This window comes from Zootoca vivipara, chromosome 3, assembly GCF_965207765.1.
Source record: "Zootoca vivipara chromosome 3, rZooViv2.hap1.1, whole genome shotgun sequence".
In the NCBI taxonomy this organism is placed as follows: domain Eukaryota; kingdom Metazoa; phylum Chordata; class Lepidosauria; order Squamata; family Lacertidae; genus Zootoca; species Zootoca vivipara.
The window spans coordinates 104,685,056-104,705,689 of NC_142586.1; the positions used below are offsets into that span (position 1 = coordinate 104,685,056).

The 20,634-nt window shown below is 42.4% G+C and overlaps 2 protein-coding genes across 2 annotated transcripts in view; one reads left to right on the top strand and one right to left on the bottom strand.

Annotated features, from left to right (window-relative positions):
* ENTPD6 (ectonucleoside triphosphate diphosphohydrolase 6) overlaps positions 1-20,634 on the bottom strand; it is an 81,153-nt gene that overhangs the window by 50,901 nt on the left and 9,618 nt on the right. The window lies entirely within an intron of this gene.
* Positions 7,262-17,678, top strand: VSX1 (visual system homeobox 1). Its single transcript, XM_035111353.3, has 5 exons — positions 7,262-7,706; positions 11,075-11,153; positions 12,858-12,981; positions 14,191-14,371; positions 15,714-17,678. The coding sequence occupies exons 1-5, from the start codon at positions 7,262-7,264 to the stop codon at positions 15,983-15,985; spliced, it is 1,101 nt and encodes a 366-aa protein (XP_034967244.2). The 3' UTR covers positions 15,986-17,678.

The following is a 20,634-nucleotide window of genomic DNA, read 5'->3' on the forward strand; positions in this document are numbered from 1 at the left end:
GATCTACATCAGGGACAAGTTGGGGGAAGGAAGGTTGACATTGGGATCTGCTGCCCAAGTGAATCCTGCCACCAGAGGCACTCACCTCACCTTGTCTCGTGTGTGGGCCGGCCCCAATTCATACAGAAAATAAAATCAAACCTAATGACAATAAAGCAGTATTGGACACTTTGGCCTCTGGATACTTTTGACTTATGCAAAATAATTTCAAGGAAGGCAAATTGCCACGTCTTGGTATACTGTACCAACAATCCAAATTATAATTATCAAGATTGAAAATCTTCCAAAACTTTGCAATTGTAGCCTGTTCTGCTGTAAGGAGATGTGAAACAGATTCTCTGTTCTTCAAATCCTGATCAGTGTTCACAAATAAATTTGAAAGTGCCAGATAACGGGAAGAGTGGACTGTTTACTCAGTTATTTACTCATTTATTTATTTATTTTATTTCATAAAATTTATACACCACTTGATTGAAAAAACACACACACCCTCAATGTGGTTTACAAAAGGAGTGAAAAAAATTATTGGTTAAAAACAGTTTAAAACAGCTATTTAAAACGTTTTATAAAAGATTAAAGGCAGTGACGAAAAACTAAAAACACTAATCAACTTTCTACATATCTGGATAGGCTTGTCTAAACAATTTTTTGTTTTGTTTTAGGTGCCTAAAATAACACAGTGAAGGTGCCAGCCTGATGCCAGTAGCGAGTTCCAAACTGTAGGTACTGCCACACCATAAGATCAATTTCTTACAAATATGGAATGGGTGTTATGTGATACCTGTAACAGTGCCACAGATCTAAGCAGTTGAGTGGGCATTTATGTTCTCAATGAGATTTCCTCCAATACTTTCTCCCCAAACCCCTGTGAAACCCAGCCAGATGGGTGGGGAATGAATGAATGAATGAATGAATGAATAAATAAATAATAATTAGTTTTGGGACAATTCCACCATGTTTAAAAAAAGTCTCATTTTCCTGGCACTCCAGTATAATGGGATGGTGCTCTGGTGTATAAAAGAGAAAGATTGTGACATTTAATATCAGCCATGCTCTATTTTCAATGAGAGTTCTCTAGGATGCTTATGATTCTGGTTTAAATTAAAAGTGGTCTTTAACAAAATGTTGTACAGCACTGAAACCAGCTCCTTTATACGCTCTGAAGAGTCAACAATAATTCTCTCAACTGGGGTTAACTGTCTAGTGACATCTTTTTAAACTGATCGGCAGGGAAGAAATGCTCTTAATTGACAACCTAAAAGCCCATGAAGGGGTTTATCCCCCAAACAAGTTTTGATTGCCACAATCGTTAATGGAGTGCCTTATTTATAAAAAATCCAGCAAGAGGAACAATTTACAAGTTTGCCAAGAGTCATTGTTATATATCCTGCTTTTATTTTTGAAGTGTGGGTAATGTTACGGTGATAATAAGCAGAGACATTTCTGGTGCTAGAATTGCCACCCAAATATTAAATAACTGGTTTTCCAGCCATTGTAAGGAATACAATTCATGTTTCCAAAAATGTTTTGTATTTAGTAAGGCACTATCTGTCTCAAGGTTCTCCATTGTTACCCACTGTAGCCAATGGGGCTTTCCCCCTAATCAGTGTGCATAGGATTTCAACTTTCAATTATAATATACAAATTAATTTCTTATAGGTACACTAAACTCAGTACTGTTAATATGAACTTAAATTCATGAGCATATCCTTTCAACCTTCTACATCTTTAAAAAAGAGACCCCCCACTTTATTTACTTAAATTAAGAACAACTTTTAACATGCTAATATTTTCATTAGGATGTTCTGGATACAATTACTGTTCCAAAATGCATTCAACTTTTAATGTAATTCTTAACTTTAGTTTTTGTTCCCTGCTTTCCAACTAGTAGATCAGTCACCTAAAGATTTAATTGGTTCAATGGGACCAATTTTGATCCACAGACCATGTTGTGCAGCACACAGGTTAAGTTTGGGATTTGTTTTGTGTGTAATATACTAGGGACTTTGATTTGTGATACTAGGGATTGAAAAGGTTAAATATGGTAATAAAGATGTACTTTCCTTTGAACAAATAAGGGTAGTTATTTATTGTTTGAAATGGTCAGGTAGCTTCATAGTTTAATTTATCTATTTAAGATAGGAAAAAAATGAGATGCTGGTAATCTGCAGATATACAGTATTTAAATATAATCAGTAACTTAAATCAAAGGCAGATGAATCAAACAAAATTCTGTAGTTAGATGACAGCTGTAATAAAATGTCTTTACACATCAGTGTGTGTGTGTGCTTTTAACAGTGTTACCTGTCTTGAGACCATGGAATGATATAGGCTACAAATCTCAGGCATGAATCACGTTTATATTCTGTAGTCATCAATATATTGCTGTTCCAAACAGTGCAATCCTATATATATCTCCCAATAAGTTCAATGGCGCTTACTCTTTGATAAGTGGATACAGAGCAGCCAATGTTGCTTCTTAAAAATGTACAGCTATTTCCCCTTTCCTGGTTTGCGGTAAGCAGAGCTGCTAGCAAAATTACCAGCAGCCCTAATAGCATTGTCATTAATGTGTCAGTCTGAAACTACTAACTCCTTCTTTTCTTTTCTTTCTTTTCTTTTCTTTTCCTTCACACCTGACTAATTCAAAACGAGATTCCAGCTTTTTTTATAAACCAAGAATAATAATGATCAAAAAGTAATCGTCAAAAGCAAAACCATAAAACCCAAGCCATTCACATCACAATTACCCTAAATGAAAGTTATTGTTTTGCTAATCCCAGGAACAGCTTGCAAGGGGAGATTTGGGTCTTTCTTTAATAATGTAAAGTTAATACGCAGTCCTCTTGTAATTATCTTTATCAGAAGACCCCTGTTTAATCTGCATGTTTAGCAGAAAAGGACCAAATCAAAAAGTGATCTGCTTTAGAGCACTTGATGTAAGCTGTTTGTAAATCGTTTGCATAAACAGATGAAGCGGGGAAATGCAATCCAGGTGCAAGAAATGGAATCAGAGGTACAAATAACTGCAGTCTCCCCTCTCCCCCTTTTCTGTTTTTGTTTGGTAACACGTGGCTTGCGGTAAAACACAGCAACTCTCTCAATTTAAAATAGAGAGCCTGAAATCTAGCAGATTTTAGCTTTACTGATGGATTTGACGGATGCTAAAAATAAAGTTGACCTGGAATCACAGCTTGAATTTGGCCAAGGCTGATGCCAGTGTCCAAAAGACACACTGAGGAGCTGGCAAGCTGGCTTTGTTGGTCAGCCAAATAACAAACCACCCAGAAACAGTGTGGAATTTGCAGGTTTTTCTTCCTTTCCTTAAGAATGCATTTTAGTTAGGATATATTTCTCTTGTGATCACTGCTAATGCAGGATAGAAACTGGGAGAGGAGAAAGCCAGTTTTAAATCAATTGTACATGCTAACCAATATACAGGTTTTATGGTGGAATTTCAAACTTGGAGTGTGTTCCTGAGAGATACCCTAGAATCTCCCCTTATACAACACAGATTTAGAGCAAGTTGCTCTCAGGTTTCCTCACCCCTCCCAGTAATTGCCAAAATAAATGAAAAACAAGGGGAGAGAGGGAGAGAGAAAGGGTCAGTTTTTCTGTTCTTTCCTGCTCACAGGTAAAGTGGAAGTTTCTATTCCGTATCAATAATTTTGAGTGAGGGGCTAAAGGGTAGCAATTATTCCAGATTAATTCTTACAGAGTAAATTGCTGCAATCCTAGGACTATCATTTGCAGAATAGGGAGCATTGAAAGAAGGGTAAGGGGAGGCTTGCCCCCAAGAAGTGCTGGATGTTTTGGGGAAGTTTAAATCATAAACTGGAAATTAATATAAGGCTACAATCTTAGACATGTTTATTTGAAAGTTAACTTTAAAAAGATCAGTGGGATTTACTGGAGATTTGGTGTGGGAGAATTCATGTCATATGGTCCATTATTTCTCTTTCAGAAATCTAAAATGTGGGCCAAGCCTTGCCCCCTGCCCAGAAATACACTTGCCTCTTCTGTACCACCCCACAGCTTCCACCTGCCCCCAATGCTGCCCATGCTATCACTTGTAGATGGACTGAGAAGCAACTCCCTCTTCCCTTTGGTATAATTGCAAAAGCAGCTTGCAGAGTGCAGCAGCTGAGAGTCACTGTACACCTGACACTGATTCCTGCCTCCCTCCCGGAAAACAAAATTCCATTTCCCATTTCTTTTTGTGCAGCTAACTAATGGAACAGCAAACCTGACCCAAAACACCAGCGAACAGACAGCAATATATTCTCTAAGATCCTAAGTGAAAAAGACAATGTGTCTGTGAGCACATTTGCCAGTGAAGAGCTTTTTTAAAAAAAGTTGAGGGCCACATTTCCTTCTAGGCAACCTTCCAGGGGCCATATGCCAATGGTGGGTGGGGATTGGAGGCACAAATAGTTGGAGCAACAAATGTATATTTTACCTATGTTCAGTAGGCTAGTTTCTACACATGTTGTTCACAGTAGGCTAGCAAGAGGCACAACCAGAGTTCAAGGACACATTTCATGCTCATGGACGGTGTGAAGCAAGCCAGTAAAGCAAGTACTGTGAAGCAAGTACAGCCTGGAGAAAAAGAGTGTAATTAGGGAGAGTCCCCAGACTGAGAGGCTTGGAGGGCTGCATTTTGGGGGGCAGGGGGATTGATATGAAGAGAGGCACTCCATGGTTTTCTCCATCTCTGTTGCTTTGTTTACCTCCATCCCATTGTTTACACCTTGTTTGTTTAACACCTTGTCTGATGAAGAACACAAAAGCTTACACATTGCTTTGTGATAGTTTAAAGGTAAAGGTAAAGGGACCCCTGACCATTAGGTCCAGTCGTGACCGACTCTGGGGTTGCGCGCTCATCTCGCATTATTGGCCGAGGGAGCCGGCGTATAGCTTCCAGGTCATGTGGCCAGCATGACAAAGCCGCTTCTGGCAAACCAGAGCAGCACATGGAAACACCGTTTACCTTCCCGCTGTAGCGGTTCCTATTTATCTACTTGCATTTTGACGTGCTTTCGAACTGCTAGGTTGGCAGGAGCTGGGACCAAGCAACGGGAGCTCACCCCGTCACAGGGATTCGAACCGCCGACCTTCTGGTCAGCAAGCCCTAGGCTCAGTGGTTTAACCACAGCGCCACCATAGTTTAGTTGTCCTATTAAAGATATTGTCTTAATATGGATTTTGGCATTCATGCAACAAATAACCTTGCTCATGGGACCTGTCCAGGGTACTGAAGGATTTGTTTCTGATTGCTTGTGCTTCCTAATTTTGTCCCCAGTCCTTAAGTGTCCTTAGAGTTGTAACTTTCCTGCCTGTTAGTCCCCTGCTCTGTGAGTCTACCATAAACTCCTGCCTAACATTCTTCCTTCAGACTCCAATGGGCTCATCCTTGCCTTAATTGGAAAAGGGGTTTCCCTTGTCTAGGGGAGAAGAATATGGTGCCTCTATTGGAAGATGCCATAGTTTAGTGGCAGAGCACATGCTTCTCATGCAGAAGGCCTCAGGCTCAATCTCTGGCATTTCTAGCTAAAAGGCTCGAGTTGTGGATAATCAGAAAGCCTGAGAGCTGCTGCCAGTCAGAGTACAGAATATGGGGCTAGAATGATGGACAGCTTTGCAGATACAGTCCGGCTGCTATATTACTTCTAATGGGATGTTTTGTAAAGCATGCTGCATTTTTAATAATAATAATAATAATAATAATAATAATAATAATAATAATAATAATAATATATTTATACCCCGCCCATCTGGCTGGGTTTCCCCAGCCACTCTGGGCGGCTTCCAACAGAACATTAAAATACAATAATCTATTAAACATTAAAAGCTTCCCTAAACAGGGCTGACTTCAGATGTCTCCTAAAAGTCTGGTAGTTATTTTTCTCTTTGACATCTGGTGGGATCAGTATTCCCTCACTACATGGAGAATTAAGACAGAACAGGCAATTAAAAGTATCCAAGGGTTCATTGCCAAGAAATCTGATGGTTCTTGATTTTCCAGGTCCGAATGGTTGCAGATGATTAGTGTGATGCCTTCACTGTCTAATTAATGGTTATGCTAAATATGCTACAGTGTAGACCCCCACTTACAGTTATGCTGCGTTAGTATCTCTGACCAGACACCCTGCTATCTTGCTGGTGGTTGTCTTTAGCATTCTTTATTACTATCTGTCGCCATATCACTATGACAGAATGAAGAGGTGGTTAAGGGGTGAGAATTTCCAGTAGCTCTGTGGCAAAACATCTGCTTTGCATGTAGAAGGTCCCATGTCCAATCCCTGACATCTGTAGGTGGGGTTGGGAGAGAACCCCATCTGAAACCCAGGAGAGCTGCTGCCAATCAGTGTAGGCAATACTGAGCTAAATGGACCACCTGTCTGACTTGATATAGCTTCCTATGGGCTATGCCTCGAGAATCCACAAAAGGGCAACCAAAATGATCCAGGGGGTGGAGCTACCCTTCTATGAGGAAAGGTTGCAGCTTTCGGGACTTCTAGGTGTAGAAAAAAGGAGAGTAAGAGGTGACATGAAGTTCGTATAACACTGGAATTCGTAGACACCCAATGAAGCTGAATGGTGGAGGATTTAGGACAGATAAAATAATTTTTAACGCAGCGCATGGTTAAACTACGGAACTCTCTTCCACAAGAGGCAGTGATGGCCACCAACTTGGATGGCTTCAAAAGAGGATTAGACAGATTCGTGGCAGTATGTTTCTGAATGCAAGTTGCTGGAAACTGCAGGAAAGGAGGGTGCCGTTGCGCTGAGGTCCTGCTTGCAGGTTCCCGCAGGGATCTGGGTGGCCATTGTATGAGAACAGGATCCTGGATTAGATGGGCCACTGGCCAGATCCTGCAGGCTCTTCTTGTGTGCCAGCGACGGGGGGCGTTGAGGGCAGGGAGACAGGGGACAAACGCCGAAGCCGATGAGGCTTCCGCACCTCGTAGTGAAATCTGTTACCCAGAGCAAATAATACGGTACCTAAGTCAGAAAGCGGAGAGGGAAACGAGGGAGAGCAGGGAAAAGAGTGATCGGATCGCGCGCGGGGAAATTGGTGGCAATTAATTCTCATGGAGTGACACACCCCCCCCCGGTTTCGCGCACACTTTCCCTGGAGCTGATTGGCGCCGGGCGGCTTGGGGCGCGCAGGATAAAAAGCCTCAGAGAGTCTCTCCGCGCTTGTGTGTAGGCGCCCGCCTGCCGAGGAGAAGTGAGCAGAGGCAGCAGCAGCAGCAGCATGACGGGCCGCGAGGAGACCGCGGAGGGCAAAGCCAAGGGGAAAGCGCTGACGCCCAGCGGAGGCGGCGGCCCCGAGAAGGCGCGCTTGGGGAGCCCGTCGGGCGGCAGCCTGCGCTCCAAGGGCTTCGCCATCACCGACCTGCTGGGTTTGGAGGCGGAGCTGCAGCCGCCCGCCACCACCTCAGTGACCGGCTCGGGCTGCGAAGGCGGCGCCGGGGCAGCGGGACTGGCAGGAGGCGGCGCCGGAGGTCCTTTGCCCATGGGCTTGGGCTTCCTGTGCGGCTTCGCCACGCAGCAGCCGGCCGGGGCGCATTGCCTCCTGCCGGCGCACCTGCCCTTCCTGCAAGCGCGCCCGGAGCACCATCACCACTCGCACCACCACCCGAGCCACCACCCGCACCAATACGGCCCCGGAGCCGAAAAGCACAAGGAGAACATCTCCGGTAAGCGAGACCCCGCTTGGGGCAGGTCCTCTCCGGAGGGAGGGATACCGAGAACTACTGCCGCGGGGCGAGAGGCCGGGATGGGTGGAGGAGCGCAGATCGGGAGCAGGAGAGCTGCTGCCGGGTTAGATCGAGCAGCCAGCGGCCGGAGGGAGGCGCTCCCGGCCCGGGAAGCGCACCAAGCAGGGCAGGAGGCCGACCTCTGCGCAGCGTGACTACTTCGGAACAGCGCTGCTTTCTGCCGGGCGCTCCGACGGCACAGAGCTGCTGAGAGGCTGGCTGGCTGGCAGGCGCCGATCAGTTCCTTTTGGACACCTCCGAAGTTCCAAGAGCACTCTTTCAGAGTTGTTGTGTGCCACCTTACGGACCGAGAGTCTGAGATCTTTTGGTAGGGTAAGCGGGCTGGAGTCTACTTATCAGATGCGCGAAATATCCTCAGTTGGTAGGTGCGTGCGCTGCACGCCATAGATAAGACAAACGAACAAAACAGCCTCCGTACTGCATGGGTCTTGCACTAATGGGCTATCATCAATTTTTATTCTCCAGCGCAACATGCAAATTTGGTTCCCAGATCTAAAGCTGATGACAATATAAAGTTGAATATATTTGTTAACGGATACCCTGTGCCTTTTAAAAGCAGTATAATATGAACCACCACAACTCAACTCTCACTACATCTCTGTACAGGCAAAAGTGCCACCTGTTGGATCCTGGAGATCATGTAGCTGTTAAATAGGACCTGTCTGTGTCCATGAAAAAGGTGTTTGCATGCTGTCTTCCAATAAGCCACATTACAGCTTCACGCTGTTGCTTGAGAAACAGTAACATAGAAACATAGAAAGAGTCAGACCATTAGTCAATCTAGTCCAATTTTGTCAACATTGACTGACAGCAGCTCTCCAGAATTTAAGACAGGAGTCGCTGCTAGCCCTTCCTGGAGATGCTGATGATTGAACCTGAAACCTTCTATGCACAAAGTACATGTTTTACCACTGAGCTACGGCCCTTCCCAAAGCAAGCCCATACGCAGCCAGAGAGCTTTAGACTGAGCAGGAATCTGATCATGGAGTTTATCATATCTGTCACCAATACTCTAGCACCTGTTCTAGCCAAAGGCAGAGCTAATGCTTTAAATGAAATGCTGGTGACCTGATCTGCTGGGGAAAAGATTTGGAAGGAGATGATTTGGAGCACCAGGCGGCTATTTCAGAACCATTAACTGTTGGCAGACATTAAATAATTTCTGCAAATAAAAGTGCTGATGAGAGAACTCCAAAAAGATCTGAAACAATCATTATATGGATGGGCCATTTGGATGACAAGCTTCATGTGGGAACACACATGTACAAATATTTTCACATGTGCAAATGTTCCCACAGATTCACCAAGGACCATTTCTGATGTGACATTCTGTTTATCAGGGATAACTTTTGAATGTGCAGATGTATATAGGAGTGGAAATATTAGGCAAACAGCTTGTTGGGACAGGTGAATCCATGGGAAGAATCTAACAGCATTGCTGCTTACAGCACTATTCTTGGGTGAGGAGCATGGGTCAAATATTGTGGCACGGTGTTTTCCAGTGTGTGATTTTGGCATTTAGCTCTGTGGGTGAACACCAGGACTTGGAAATTATATGCACATTTTCGCTCATGCATGTTCTCACTCAGATCCTCTTCACACATCACACACCAAACCATGCTTGAGTTTCTCTTCAGTGGTTATAGTTCATTTAGCTGCAGTGTTGAACATCAACATGGCCAATGGCAATCAAAGGTAGGCCTTTCTCACTTGATCGAAACCCTCCACCATGGCAGGGTTCTAACCAGGTGGCAAACACCATGGCACTGGGCTTCTTCAGGTTTGCTATGGGATTCACTCACTGCTGTGTAAGCATGTGATGGCAGCCTATGTCTTTCCAGGGAAGAGATTAAAGGAATGCCTGCTTGAGTTAGTAATCTCAGAGGTAGCACGGCTGCCAGCTGAGAGGTCAGCATAAAACTGAAGGAGGAAAAGGGCACTAAAATACTATTGAGCTGGAAATTTCAGGGGCTGATTGAAGGTATTGGTTCTTACAGAATTTTACTCAGCTGGAATTCTATTATTTTTTAAGGGTTATGTAAAACAGTATACATGGGGATAAAAAAACTGTCCTATGACCTATGGGAGAACGGAGGTGTTTTAAAGTAATTTCTTAAACAAGCAATCTCATATATTTGATTCTGTATACAGTGGAACCTCGGTTTATGAACACCTCAGTTTACGAATTTTCGGTTTACAAATGCTGCGGACCCATCTAGAACGGATTAATTCACTTTCCATTACTTTCAATGGGAAAGTTCGCTTCAGTTTATGAACGCTTCAGTTTATGAACAGACTTCCGGAACCAATTACACCCATGTTTCGGGTTAAGTACGCTTCAGGTTGGGTACTCCGCGGACCCGTCTGGAACGGATTAATCCACTTTCCATTACTTTCAATAGGAAAGTTTGCTTCAGTTTATGAACAGACTTCTGGAACCAATTGTGTTCATAAACCAAGGTACCACTGTATCTTATACATTAATAAAATATTGAAATGGAAAAATAAAGGCTGTTTGCTAACTTTTATTGTGATTCAGAGAAGGCTCCATCTAGGACCAGCTAGGTTACTTTGGAGCCCCCCGTTCTGTTGGTCCTTTGGTAGGAGAATTGGACTGCCTCCGATTCTATTCCTGCCTTAGCCTTCTGCACACCTGCTCTAGTTGCTCTGCTGGTGCTGAAAAGCTGATGTTTGTGGCAGCTTCCCTCCCATTTATTTTTCCAGGCAGTGGAGATGGTTGGAGCTGACCTATATTCCTAATGACTGAGGAGAGCAGTTTCAATCAGCTCTGGCCACTTGCTAGCCCTGTTTGTAGTCCTGGTTGGCAGCTACCTGCCCCCCTCCTTGGTGCTTGCCACAACAGGGACTATTGGACACAGGCTGGTCAAAAGGTGGCATATGTGGTAGATAACAGCCAATATATGCTCGTCAATGGCTATTTCTTGACACTGAAGATGCTGTACTAACTAAGTAGAATATTAGTTGGCACTGCAGCTGTGAAATGGGGAAGTCTGCAGAGCTCGCTCTCCTCCCATTTTTAGATGGGCCTCAAAAGCAGAGTTGTTATTAACAAATTCTACTTCTGAAAGTTGTCTGGTTGGATTTTTTACACTAATGTTGATTTTCTTCACAGTAATTTTTATTGCTCTTTTACAATTTGGAAACTGCTTTGAAAAATAAAACCTGTTTCAAACAGTGCATATAAATAAGTTGAATAGAACAATGGTTATACGGGGGAAACTTTTGATCTATACTGTATTTGTTTTCCTCCCCAACCAAAATATTAGATGAAGAGAGTTTGTCGGGGGACAAGAACAACCTCAAGGCATCCGATTCTCAGATCAAGAGAAAGAAACGGCGGCACAGGTATGACAGATAGCTAATACTGGATATAACTGGAGTCTTCCCAGTCACAGCTTGTAGCATTAGATCCCAAAGTTAAACTTTGTAAGTACGCTACATTCTCTCTTTAAAATCTCACTTATGCTGCAATCTTATATCCACCCACCTGGGAGTGAGGATCATCGAACTCAATAGGGCTTACCTCTGAGTAGACACATATAATAGGATTTCATTGTTAGCATTTCTGTATTGTATTGGACAGTACTATATAACTTTTTAAAATGAATTATCTGGTTTGTAGATGTTGGAGAAAGAAATTGCCACTTGATCAGACATGTGAATTTTTACTAGAGAATTCTGGGGCTTGGGACAAGACAGAAGTCTCACCATTTAACCTGGAAGTCCTAATGGTTAGTTGTGGTTACTCAGTGGCAAAGGAAAGACACTTTGCACATGGTTTCATATGCTCAGTGCTAAGCCTCAGCAGTGAAAACAATATATTGGGGAAAACCTAGCTCAAAGTGAGTCCTGAAGGCACAACAGAGACATGGCTCAGTAGCAAAACCCATGTTTTCCACACAGAAGGTCCCAGTTTCAATCCCCAGCACCTCCAGTTGAAAAAAGGATCAACAAGTGATGGGAAAAGCCTGAGACCTTGAAGAGCTAATGCCAGCCAGTGTAGGCAGTACTGAGCTGGATGGACAAGTAGTCTGACTTTGTATAAAGGTGGCTTCCTGTGTTCCCAGATTAACTGGGTCATCCTAACCATGTCTGCTCAGAAGCAAGGCCTATTTACTTTATATTCCTTCGTATAAGACTACTTTTTAACCCAGGAAAATCTTCTCAAATGTCAGGGGTCGTCTTATATGCCGGGTCGTATTTCTTATACGGCGAGTATATCCCAAACTCTATATTTTAATTGGAAAAGTTGGGGGTTGTCTTATACACCCAGTTGTCTTATACACCGGAATATACGGGTAATTCAAGGGGACTTACTCCCAGGTAAGTAGGGTTGTAATCCTATGCATATCTAAGGTTGCACTGTAAGTCTTGAAAGCACAACAGTAAACTTCTAGGCAGCATGAAATCTAATTGAGCTAGGAGATTCTGAGTTAATTTAAATCACATGTTGGCAATGAAAGGATTTCTCTCACGTTTTAAACTTGAAGACCTGGTAATATTTCTGGATTTTACAGAAAAAAACAAATTCCTAGGCAGATGGAAACACAAATGGACACCCTTCTATGCCAGTTCTTATTTTGTAAACCCAATGGTCAAGTCAAAGATTAAAAGTCACAAACTGTGCTGCTTTTATATTAGTGAAAACATTGTGGGCACTTTTCCCATAGAAAGCAATGCCAAAAAATACAGCTCATATGTTAATTTCAGATGTTCCTGGACTATGTAATTCCCATCATCCCTGACCATTAGACGTTAACTGAGGCTTATGGAAGGTGGAGTCCAATAATACCGGGGACCACCAAATATTGTCTGAGGTCTGGAGGATGAATGCAAGTCCATCAGCCATGTACTCCATCACACACACACTCTCACACATGCAAACACGCACACTTGCAGTTCCAGGAATACAGGAGTTTAACAAGTTCACTTGGTATTTCTCTCTGGACTATACAATTCCAACCTACACATCTGCTACTAGAGCAAAAAGTTGTTTCTGAAGGATGTGACATAGCCATTTTTGAATGACAGAGTTTATTGTCCCTGTAGGACTGTGTTTACTGCCCATCAGCTGGAGGAATTGGAAAAGGCTTTCAATGAAGCCCACTACCCGGATGTATATGCCAGAGAAATGTTAGCCATGAAAACAGAGCTCCCTGAGGATAGGATACAGGTATGTTGTTTGTTATTGTTAAACCACCATAAGGAGATTATCATGTGGAAATGGGAAGTTCATTTAGGGAAGTTTTTAATGTTTGAAGTTTTATTCTGTTTAATATTCTGTTGGGAGCCTCCCAGAATGGCTGGGAAAACCCAGCCAGATGGGTGGGCTATAAATAATAATTAATGTAATTATTTACAATTCTCATTAAAGGCTGCCTAAATTGAGTTTCAACAGATTCATTTAAAGCACTGATCAAACACAAGTCATAGGAGCTTACTAGACCCTCCAGGCAGGTAGGAATGGATATGTTCCTGGACTACAATTCCTATCATGCCTGACCATTGACAATGTTGGCTGAGGCTGGAGGAAGTTGAAGACCAATGGCATCTTTTATTTTCAGTTAAAAAAATGTTGAATATCTGCCTGATGAGGAATTTGGCACTCCAGCTCATCTGAATTTGACACCTTTGGATTAAGAATTATTTTTTCCTAGCAAATTGTGCAACAGTGCAGGAGACTAGGCTGTATAACCTTCCAGCCATCTGATTCTAATTCAGCTCTATAAAAATGTATATAGATGTACAGGAATGGCCAATTGAAATAAGTAAAAATAATTGATGTTAGTTGCAATATCTAGCCTGCACTTTCCAATATTATGACTCTTCTGCCACTGTAAATTTGCACCAACAGGGTGCTGGTAGAATGTAGAAGTGACATGATCCCAGACCAGGTAGTATTTCACAAGTAAGGCAGTAGTATTTAGAAAGAATAATACAGTAATAGCAAAAGGAGTGAAGGTTAACCTTATCAGTTAATTTATGTAGTATCATCTTCACCTGGAACAAAGTTTTTTTCAGCTGGAACTCAGTTCTGGCACCTCTCAGGTGGGCACCATTGCCATTATAAGAGAACAAAGGAGGTGGTCATGGTGGGTTCCGACACTCTTGTTTCTAGAAAAATAGCACTGAACACAATGAAAGGAAAAATAATTTCTGCTGCTTATTTAGTGCAGGAATAAGATTGAGAAACTTTTAATTTGGTTGTGTGTGTCTTCTATCTTATTTATGCCAACAGAGAACTAAAAAATTACTTAGAACATATGCTTTCTTGATCTGACATGATTTATTTTATGTTCTTTCCTCCACCCCTCCCCCTCAGTCCTCCACACAAACATGGATACTTTTGCTAAATATATACTTCTTGATGTACATCCAAAAGGTTTGGTTTCAAAACCGAAGAGCCAAGTGGCGAAAGCGTGAGAAGTGCTGGGGCCGCAGCAGCGTGATGGCAGAATATGGTCTCTATGGTGCTATGGTGAGACACTCCATCCCACTACCTGAATCAATCATCAACTCTGCCAAAAGTGGGCTTGTGGGCTCCTGTGCCCCCTGGCTGCTTGGTAAGCAAACATATAGCGCTCTGCATTCGCTGGTTGGGCTGAAACTCAGTTAATTAATTGGGAAGAGCTTTCCAAACGAAAGACACTACTAGGGTAGAGAGCAGACTTAGGCTTCACAGCCTTCATCCCAATAGTGTTGCTGGGTGATTTGTGTGCTGGAATGATGGTGAAATCTACCTTCCAACCCTCACTGACAAGGATCCCACTGTGTTGGGGTGGGTGGGTGCACACTCATATGCTTGCTCATGCTTGCACACATACAACCTCTTATAATATACAAATCTATTCTCTATTTACACCCTATACACCTGCTCTCTGCCCCAGTAATGCTTGTGATTTTGAAAGCCCTTCTCACTTCATTAACTGAGAAATAAGTGATTGTTAGCTGACTTGTCATCACTTTTATAAAATACTAGAGTGAAATTTAGATTTAATTACATAAAGCGACATTTTGTTCTTGTGTTAAGCACAGATTAACCTTTGGTTAAGAATTTTATCAGAGCTGTGATAGAACAGCTTTCTTCCTAGTCCTTCAAACTTCCTCCTTGTACGACAGGGACATTGCATGGAGAAAACAGCTGCCTTGCTTGTGAAATCCCCTATGGAGATCCCGCCATGCATGAATATAAGAAGCAGAGCTACTGACCTGTCTTCCATGAATCCAGTTGTATGATATCTTAGTATGCATGGCTAATGATGGAACCATGTGGATGGGGAGGGCAGATCTGCTCATGTGTTTTACATGAGCAAGCTATGGCTGTTGTGGTACTGCAATGGATGCAGCCGTTGATGACTATTATTTATTTTTATTTCACAAGATTCATATTGTAATGAAACCTCAAGGTGGTGTACAACAAGAATAAAACGATAAAAAATATCAATTTTTAAAAAAGTTAACGATTTAAAACATTCAAAAAATAATTAAAACCAATGATAAATTAAAAACTGTATTAAAACACATGTCAGTATTTAACATGTCTGGATAGGCTTGCCTAAGCAAAAATGTTTTTAATCTGACACCCAAAAAAGTAGTGATGTACTCCTGATGTCAGTAGACAAGGAGTTCCAAAATATGGGTGCTGCTGCACTAAAAGGTAAATTTCTTACAAATGCAGAATGAGTATTGTGTGGCACCTATATCAGTACTAGTTCTGCAGATTGAAGCAATTGAGTGGGCATATATGGGATAAGGTTATCTTGCAGGTCTATTGATTTCGGTGGGCTACTATGAGTTTACCCCAATGAGCTTCAGTCAAGCTAGAGTACTAGCTTTCTCAGGCACTGATAGGTTTTATCAGTATTCTCTCTCAGTACTCTCTCTGGTCTTTGCTTTTCTTTAAAGGAATGCATAAAAAATCAATGGATGTTACAACTAAGCCTGAAAGCGAGGAAAAGGGGAACAGTGACTGGAAATCTCAACGCTCTGAAGAGGAATTAAGAATTAAGCAGGTAGAGCAGGAAAGAAGCTCCACTGACAAATTTACCTCAATGGACAATTCTGATGACATTGCAATGGATCTCTCCAGCACAGCAAAACATGAGAAAAAGCACGACACTTTGAGACAGTGTCTCAGTGGAGGCCCCCAGCCCAAAATGAAGGACAGTGAGCACTAAGAATCAGAAATAGGAGAGATGTGATACAATAGAAAATAAATAAATGAATGAAGAAACCTCTTCAATACTATGGGGAAATATATTTATTAATGTTTAATTAATATTTATTAGTATTTTTCAACTAACTAATACATTTTACATAAAAGTGGGACCTTTTTTAGATGGTGCCCATCCAAAATATAAAATTTATTTTTTCAACATTAAAGTTGTTTATACGTAAACAAGATAAATTGGGGTTACTGATTTTTTTCCTTAAAAATGTCTCACTAAGTCACCTTTTATTAGCAGCTCCAGAAAAACGATCAGGGCATCCTCATTCTATAACATGGGAGAGATTAACCTGTAGCCCTTCGGATGTTGGACTACAACTCCCATCATTCCTGATGATTGGCCAAGCTGGCTGAGGCCAATGGGAGTTGCAGACCAAAAGCAACTGGTTAGCCACACCTGCTATAGTAGAAAAAGAAACGGAAGGCACTTCATCTAAGCTAATCCAAGGTATGGTAATGATAAAAATGCTTTGGGTGTTGTTTTCAGAAGTGATAAACCTTAGGGAAAATTTGTTCCTTAGATTACATGCTACTATAGGACAGGAATGGTTAATTTCTATATTTCTGGTGACATTACAAAGACTAGGGAGGGGAGGGGGCACAACAAACCAGCCTTGACAAGCATTGCCTAGTGATTTAAGGGCTTAACATGTATGGAAGACATGATGTTGGAATGTGTATGGAGAATCATGGCTTCTTTTCCTTACAAGTGAAACTGTTAGCAAAAAATGTTTGTGCACATCTTGAGTCCTACAGGGGGTAGACGCTGACCTTTCATTCTATAGTAAACAAGGTATACTTATACCAAACTCTGAAGGCCACTAGAATCTGTTCTGACAACATCCCCTTAAATTTCACCAGGATTCACACCACCACCACATGCTGGATTGAATCCTTCTTGCCCAGATACAGAGTTCTGTGGAACACATGCACTCTTTTCTTCTGTGTCAGAGAATGCTGTGTACAGCTCTAGAAAATGAGAATCTCAGTCTATAACAGAACACTGTGCTGAACAAATTCTCTTTGCACACAAAAGACCATTTTCTGACCCTGAAGAAAACAGATTATATCTTGCCTGCACAAAGCTCTGTGTGTGTATCAAACCTCTTTGTTTAGAAGACGCTACATCAGGGTACCTGTGTTTACAATATGCAGTAGGTCCAACTGATGCAGGGAAGCAGATGGTACCCGGGAACACCGTGGACTATCTCCTTGTTCTTGACTCACTGATTTCACCTTGAGCTGCAGCACATTTTACTTGATAAGAAATCTGTCCCTTTACCAGGATTTGAGCATAATAAATGGAATTACACTGTGCATTTGTACAAATTTATATTTGGGAAAACATATGCAATAACTCTACATTTTTGAATGTTATTTGACATGCTATGCATAGAACTCACACATGTATTAAAATATCAAGCCATAGAACCCAGAAATAAAAATTCCTATTTTGTAAAATGCGATAGGAAAAATATTTTGCAATTATGTCTGTAAAAGTGTTAATGTTTGATATTTTTTCCTTTGTCTTTTTATATTTGTCTGAAAGCACTTTAGATACCTCCATTTTCTGAATGTTCCCCTACTTGTTTTCTTTGCCACTTATTTATTATTATGCATTCACAAATAAAGTTCTGTGTTTGTTTGTGGCTTTTGAACATATATATATATATATATATATATATTAGCTGCTTGATTTTGAGAATACAGTGGAACCTCGGTTTATGAACACCTCGGTTTATGAATTTTCGGTTTATGAACGCCGTGGACCCATCTGGAACGGATTAATTCACTTTCCATTACTTTTAATGGGAAAGTTCGCTTCAGTTTATGAACGCTTCAGTTTATGAACAGACTTCCGGAACCAATTACACCCATGTTTCAGTTTATGAACGCTTCGGTTTAAGTACTTCGCGGACCCGTCTGGAACGGATTAATCCACTTTCCATTACTTTCAATGGAAAAGTTCGCTTCAGTTTATGAACGGTTACTCCGCGGACCGTCTGGAACGGATTAATCCACTTTCCATTACTTTCAATGGGAAAGTTCGCTTCAGTTTATGAACGCTTCAGTTTATGAACAGACTTCCGGAACCAATTGTGTTCATAAACCGAGGTACCACTGTACAGCTTCTAAGCAAGTCCTATTTTGGTTACAAAAACCTTTGTTGATGAAAGAGTGAGACTAGGGTGGCCTAGATTTTGCAGCAAATGGCCCCCCTGCTGCAAAGACTACATTGCTGATTTGACATCAGCCTATGTATGAACATAGAGCAAATGATTGAGCTGTTGTGGGGTAGTCCGTTTCAAAATCTGCAGTCACTCTGTGTGTGCAATGTGCAGAATAAATCTTCACAAGGCACTAAGACTGCTATCAGACAATACAATGCTTCATTATTTCCTATAAGCTATCTGTCATAGAATTATAAGAGCTTGAAGGGACCCAAGGGTGATCTAGTCCAACCCCTCGCAATGCAGGAATCTCAGCTAAAGCATCCATGACAGATTGCCATCCAACCTCTGCTTAAAATAATAATAAATTTATTATTTATACCCTGCCCATCTGGCTGGGTTTCCCCAGCCACTCTGGGCGGCTTCCAACAGAATATTAAAATACAATAGTATATTAAACATTAAAAGCTTCCCTAAGAGAGAGCCAGTGTGGTGTAGTGGTTAAGAGCGGTAGACTCGTAAGCTGGGGAACCGGGTTTGTGTCTCCGCTCCTCCACATGCAGCTGCTGGGTGACCTTGGGTTAGTCACACTTCTTTGAAGTCTCTCAGCCCCACTCACCTCACAGGGTGTCTGTTGTGGGGAAGGAAGGGAAAGGAGAATGTTAGCCGCTTTGAGACTCTTTGGGGTAGTGATAAAGCGGGATATCAAATCCAAACTCTTCTAAACAGGGCTGCCTTCAGATGTCTTCTAAAGTCTGGTAGCTGTTTTTCTCTTTGACATCTGGTGAGAGGGTGTTCCATAGGGTGGGTGCCACTACAGAGAAGACCCTCTGCCTGGTTCCCTGTAACTTGGCTTCTCACAGCGAGGGAACTGCCAGAAGGCATGCACATGAAAGCTCATACCAAAATAAAAACTTAGTTGGTCTTTAAGGTGCTACTGAAGGAATTTTTTTATTTTGATGGGGGTAGAGACGCTCCTTCAGGTATACTGGATCGAGGCCATTTAGGGCTTTAAAGGTCAACACCAACACTTTGAATTGTGCTGAGAAACGAACTGGGAGCCAATGTAGGTCTTTCAAGACCGGTGTTATATGGTCTCAGCAGCCGCTCCCAGTCACCAGTCTAGCTGCTGCATTCTGGATTAGTTGTAGTTTCTGAGTCACCTTCAAAGGTAGCCCCACATAGAGCGCATTGCAGTAGTCCAAGCGAGAGATAACTAGAGCTTGCACCATTCTGGTGAGACCGTCTGCGGGCAAGTAGGGTCTCAGCCTGTGTACCAGATGGAGCTGATAAACAGCTGCCCTGGACACAGAATTGATTTGCGCCTCCATGGACAGATGTGAGTCCAAAATGACGCCCAGGTTGCACACCTGCTCCTTCAGGGGCAGAGTTACCCCATTCAGGACCAGGGACACCTACTGCCCGCCTCCTGTCCCCCACAAACAGTACTTCTGTCTTGTCAGGATTCAACCTCAATCTGTTAGCCACCATCCATCCTCCAACCGCCTCCAGGCACTCACACAGGACCTTCACCGCCTTCACTGGTTCTGATTTGAAAGAGAGGTAGAGCTGGGTATCATCTGCATACTGATGAACACCCAGCCCGAACCCCCTGATGATCTCTGCCAGCGGCTGCATGTAGATGTTGAAAAACATGGGGGAGAGGACAGAACCCTGAGGCACCCCACAAGTTAGAGCCCAGGGAGTCTGTTCCACTGTCAAACAGCTCTTACTAACAAAGTTTTCCCTGATTTTTATTTGGAATCTATTTTCCTGTAACTTGGTTCGAGTCCTACCCTCCAGAGCAGGAGAAAACTTGTTCCCTCTTCCATGTGACAGCCCCTGAGATATCTGAAGATGGCTGTATCTCCTCTCTGTCGATTTTCCAGGCTAAACATACCCTGCTCCTTCAACTGTTCCTCATAAGACTTGGTCTCCAGACCTTTGATCATCTTGGTTGACCTTCTCTGCACATGTTCCAGCATGTCAACATCCTTCTTAAACTGTGATGCCCAGAATTGGGCACAGTATTCCAGGGGTGGTTTGACCAAGGCAGAACAGAGTGGTTCTATGACTTGCCTTATCTGGACACTATACTTCTGTTGATGCAGCCCAGAACAACATTAGCTGTTTTTGTTCCTGCATCACACTGTTGACTCAGGTTAAGCTTGTAGTCCACCAAGACCTCTAGATCCTTTTCACATGTACTGCTAGTAAGCCAGGTGTGCCCCATCCTATATTGGTGCATCTGGTTCCTCCTGCCTAGGTGCAGAACCTTACATTTGTCCCTATTGAAATTCATTTTGTTAGCTTGCGCCCAGTTCTCCAATCTGTTAAGGTCATTTTGAATTCTGATTCTGCCGCGATTATTAGATAATTTCCCCTACTTTTTCCTCTAAAGAAACCAAGCAGATATTGAGAAAGGGAC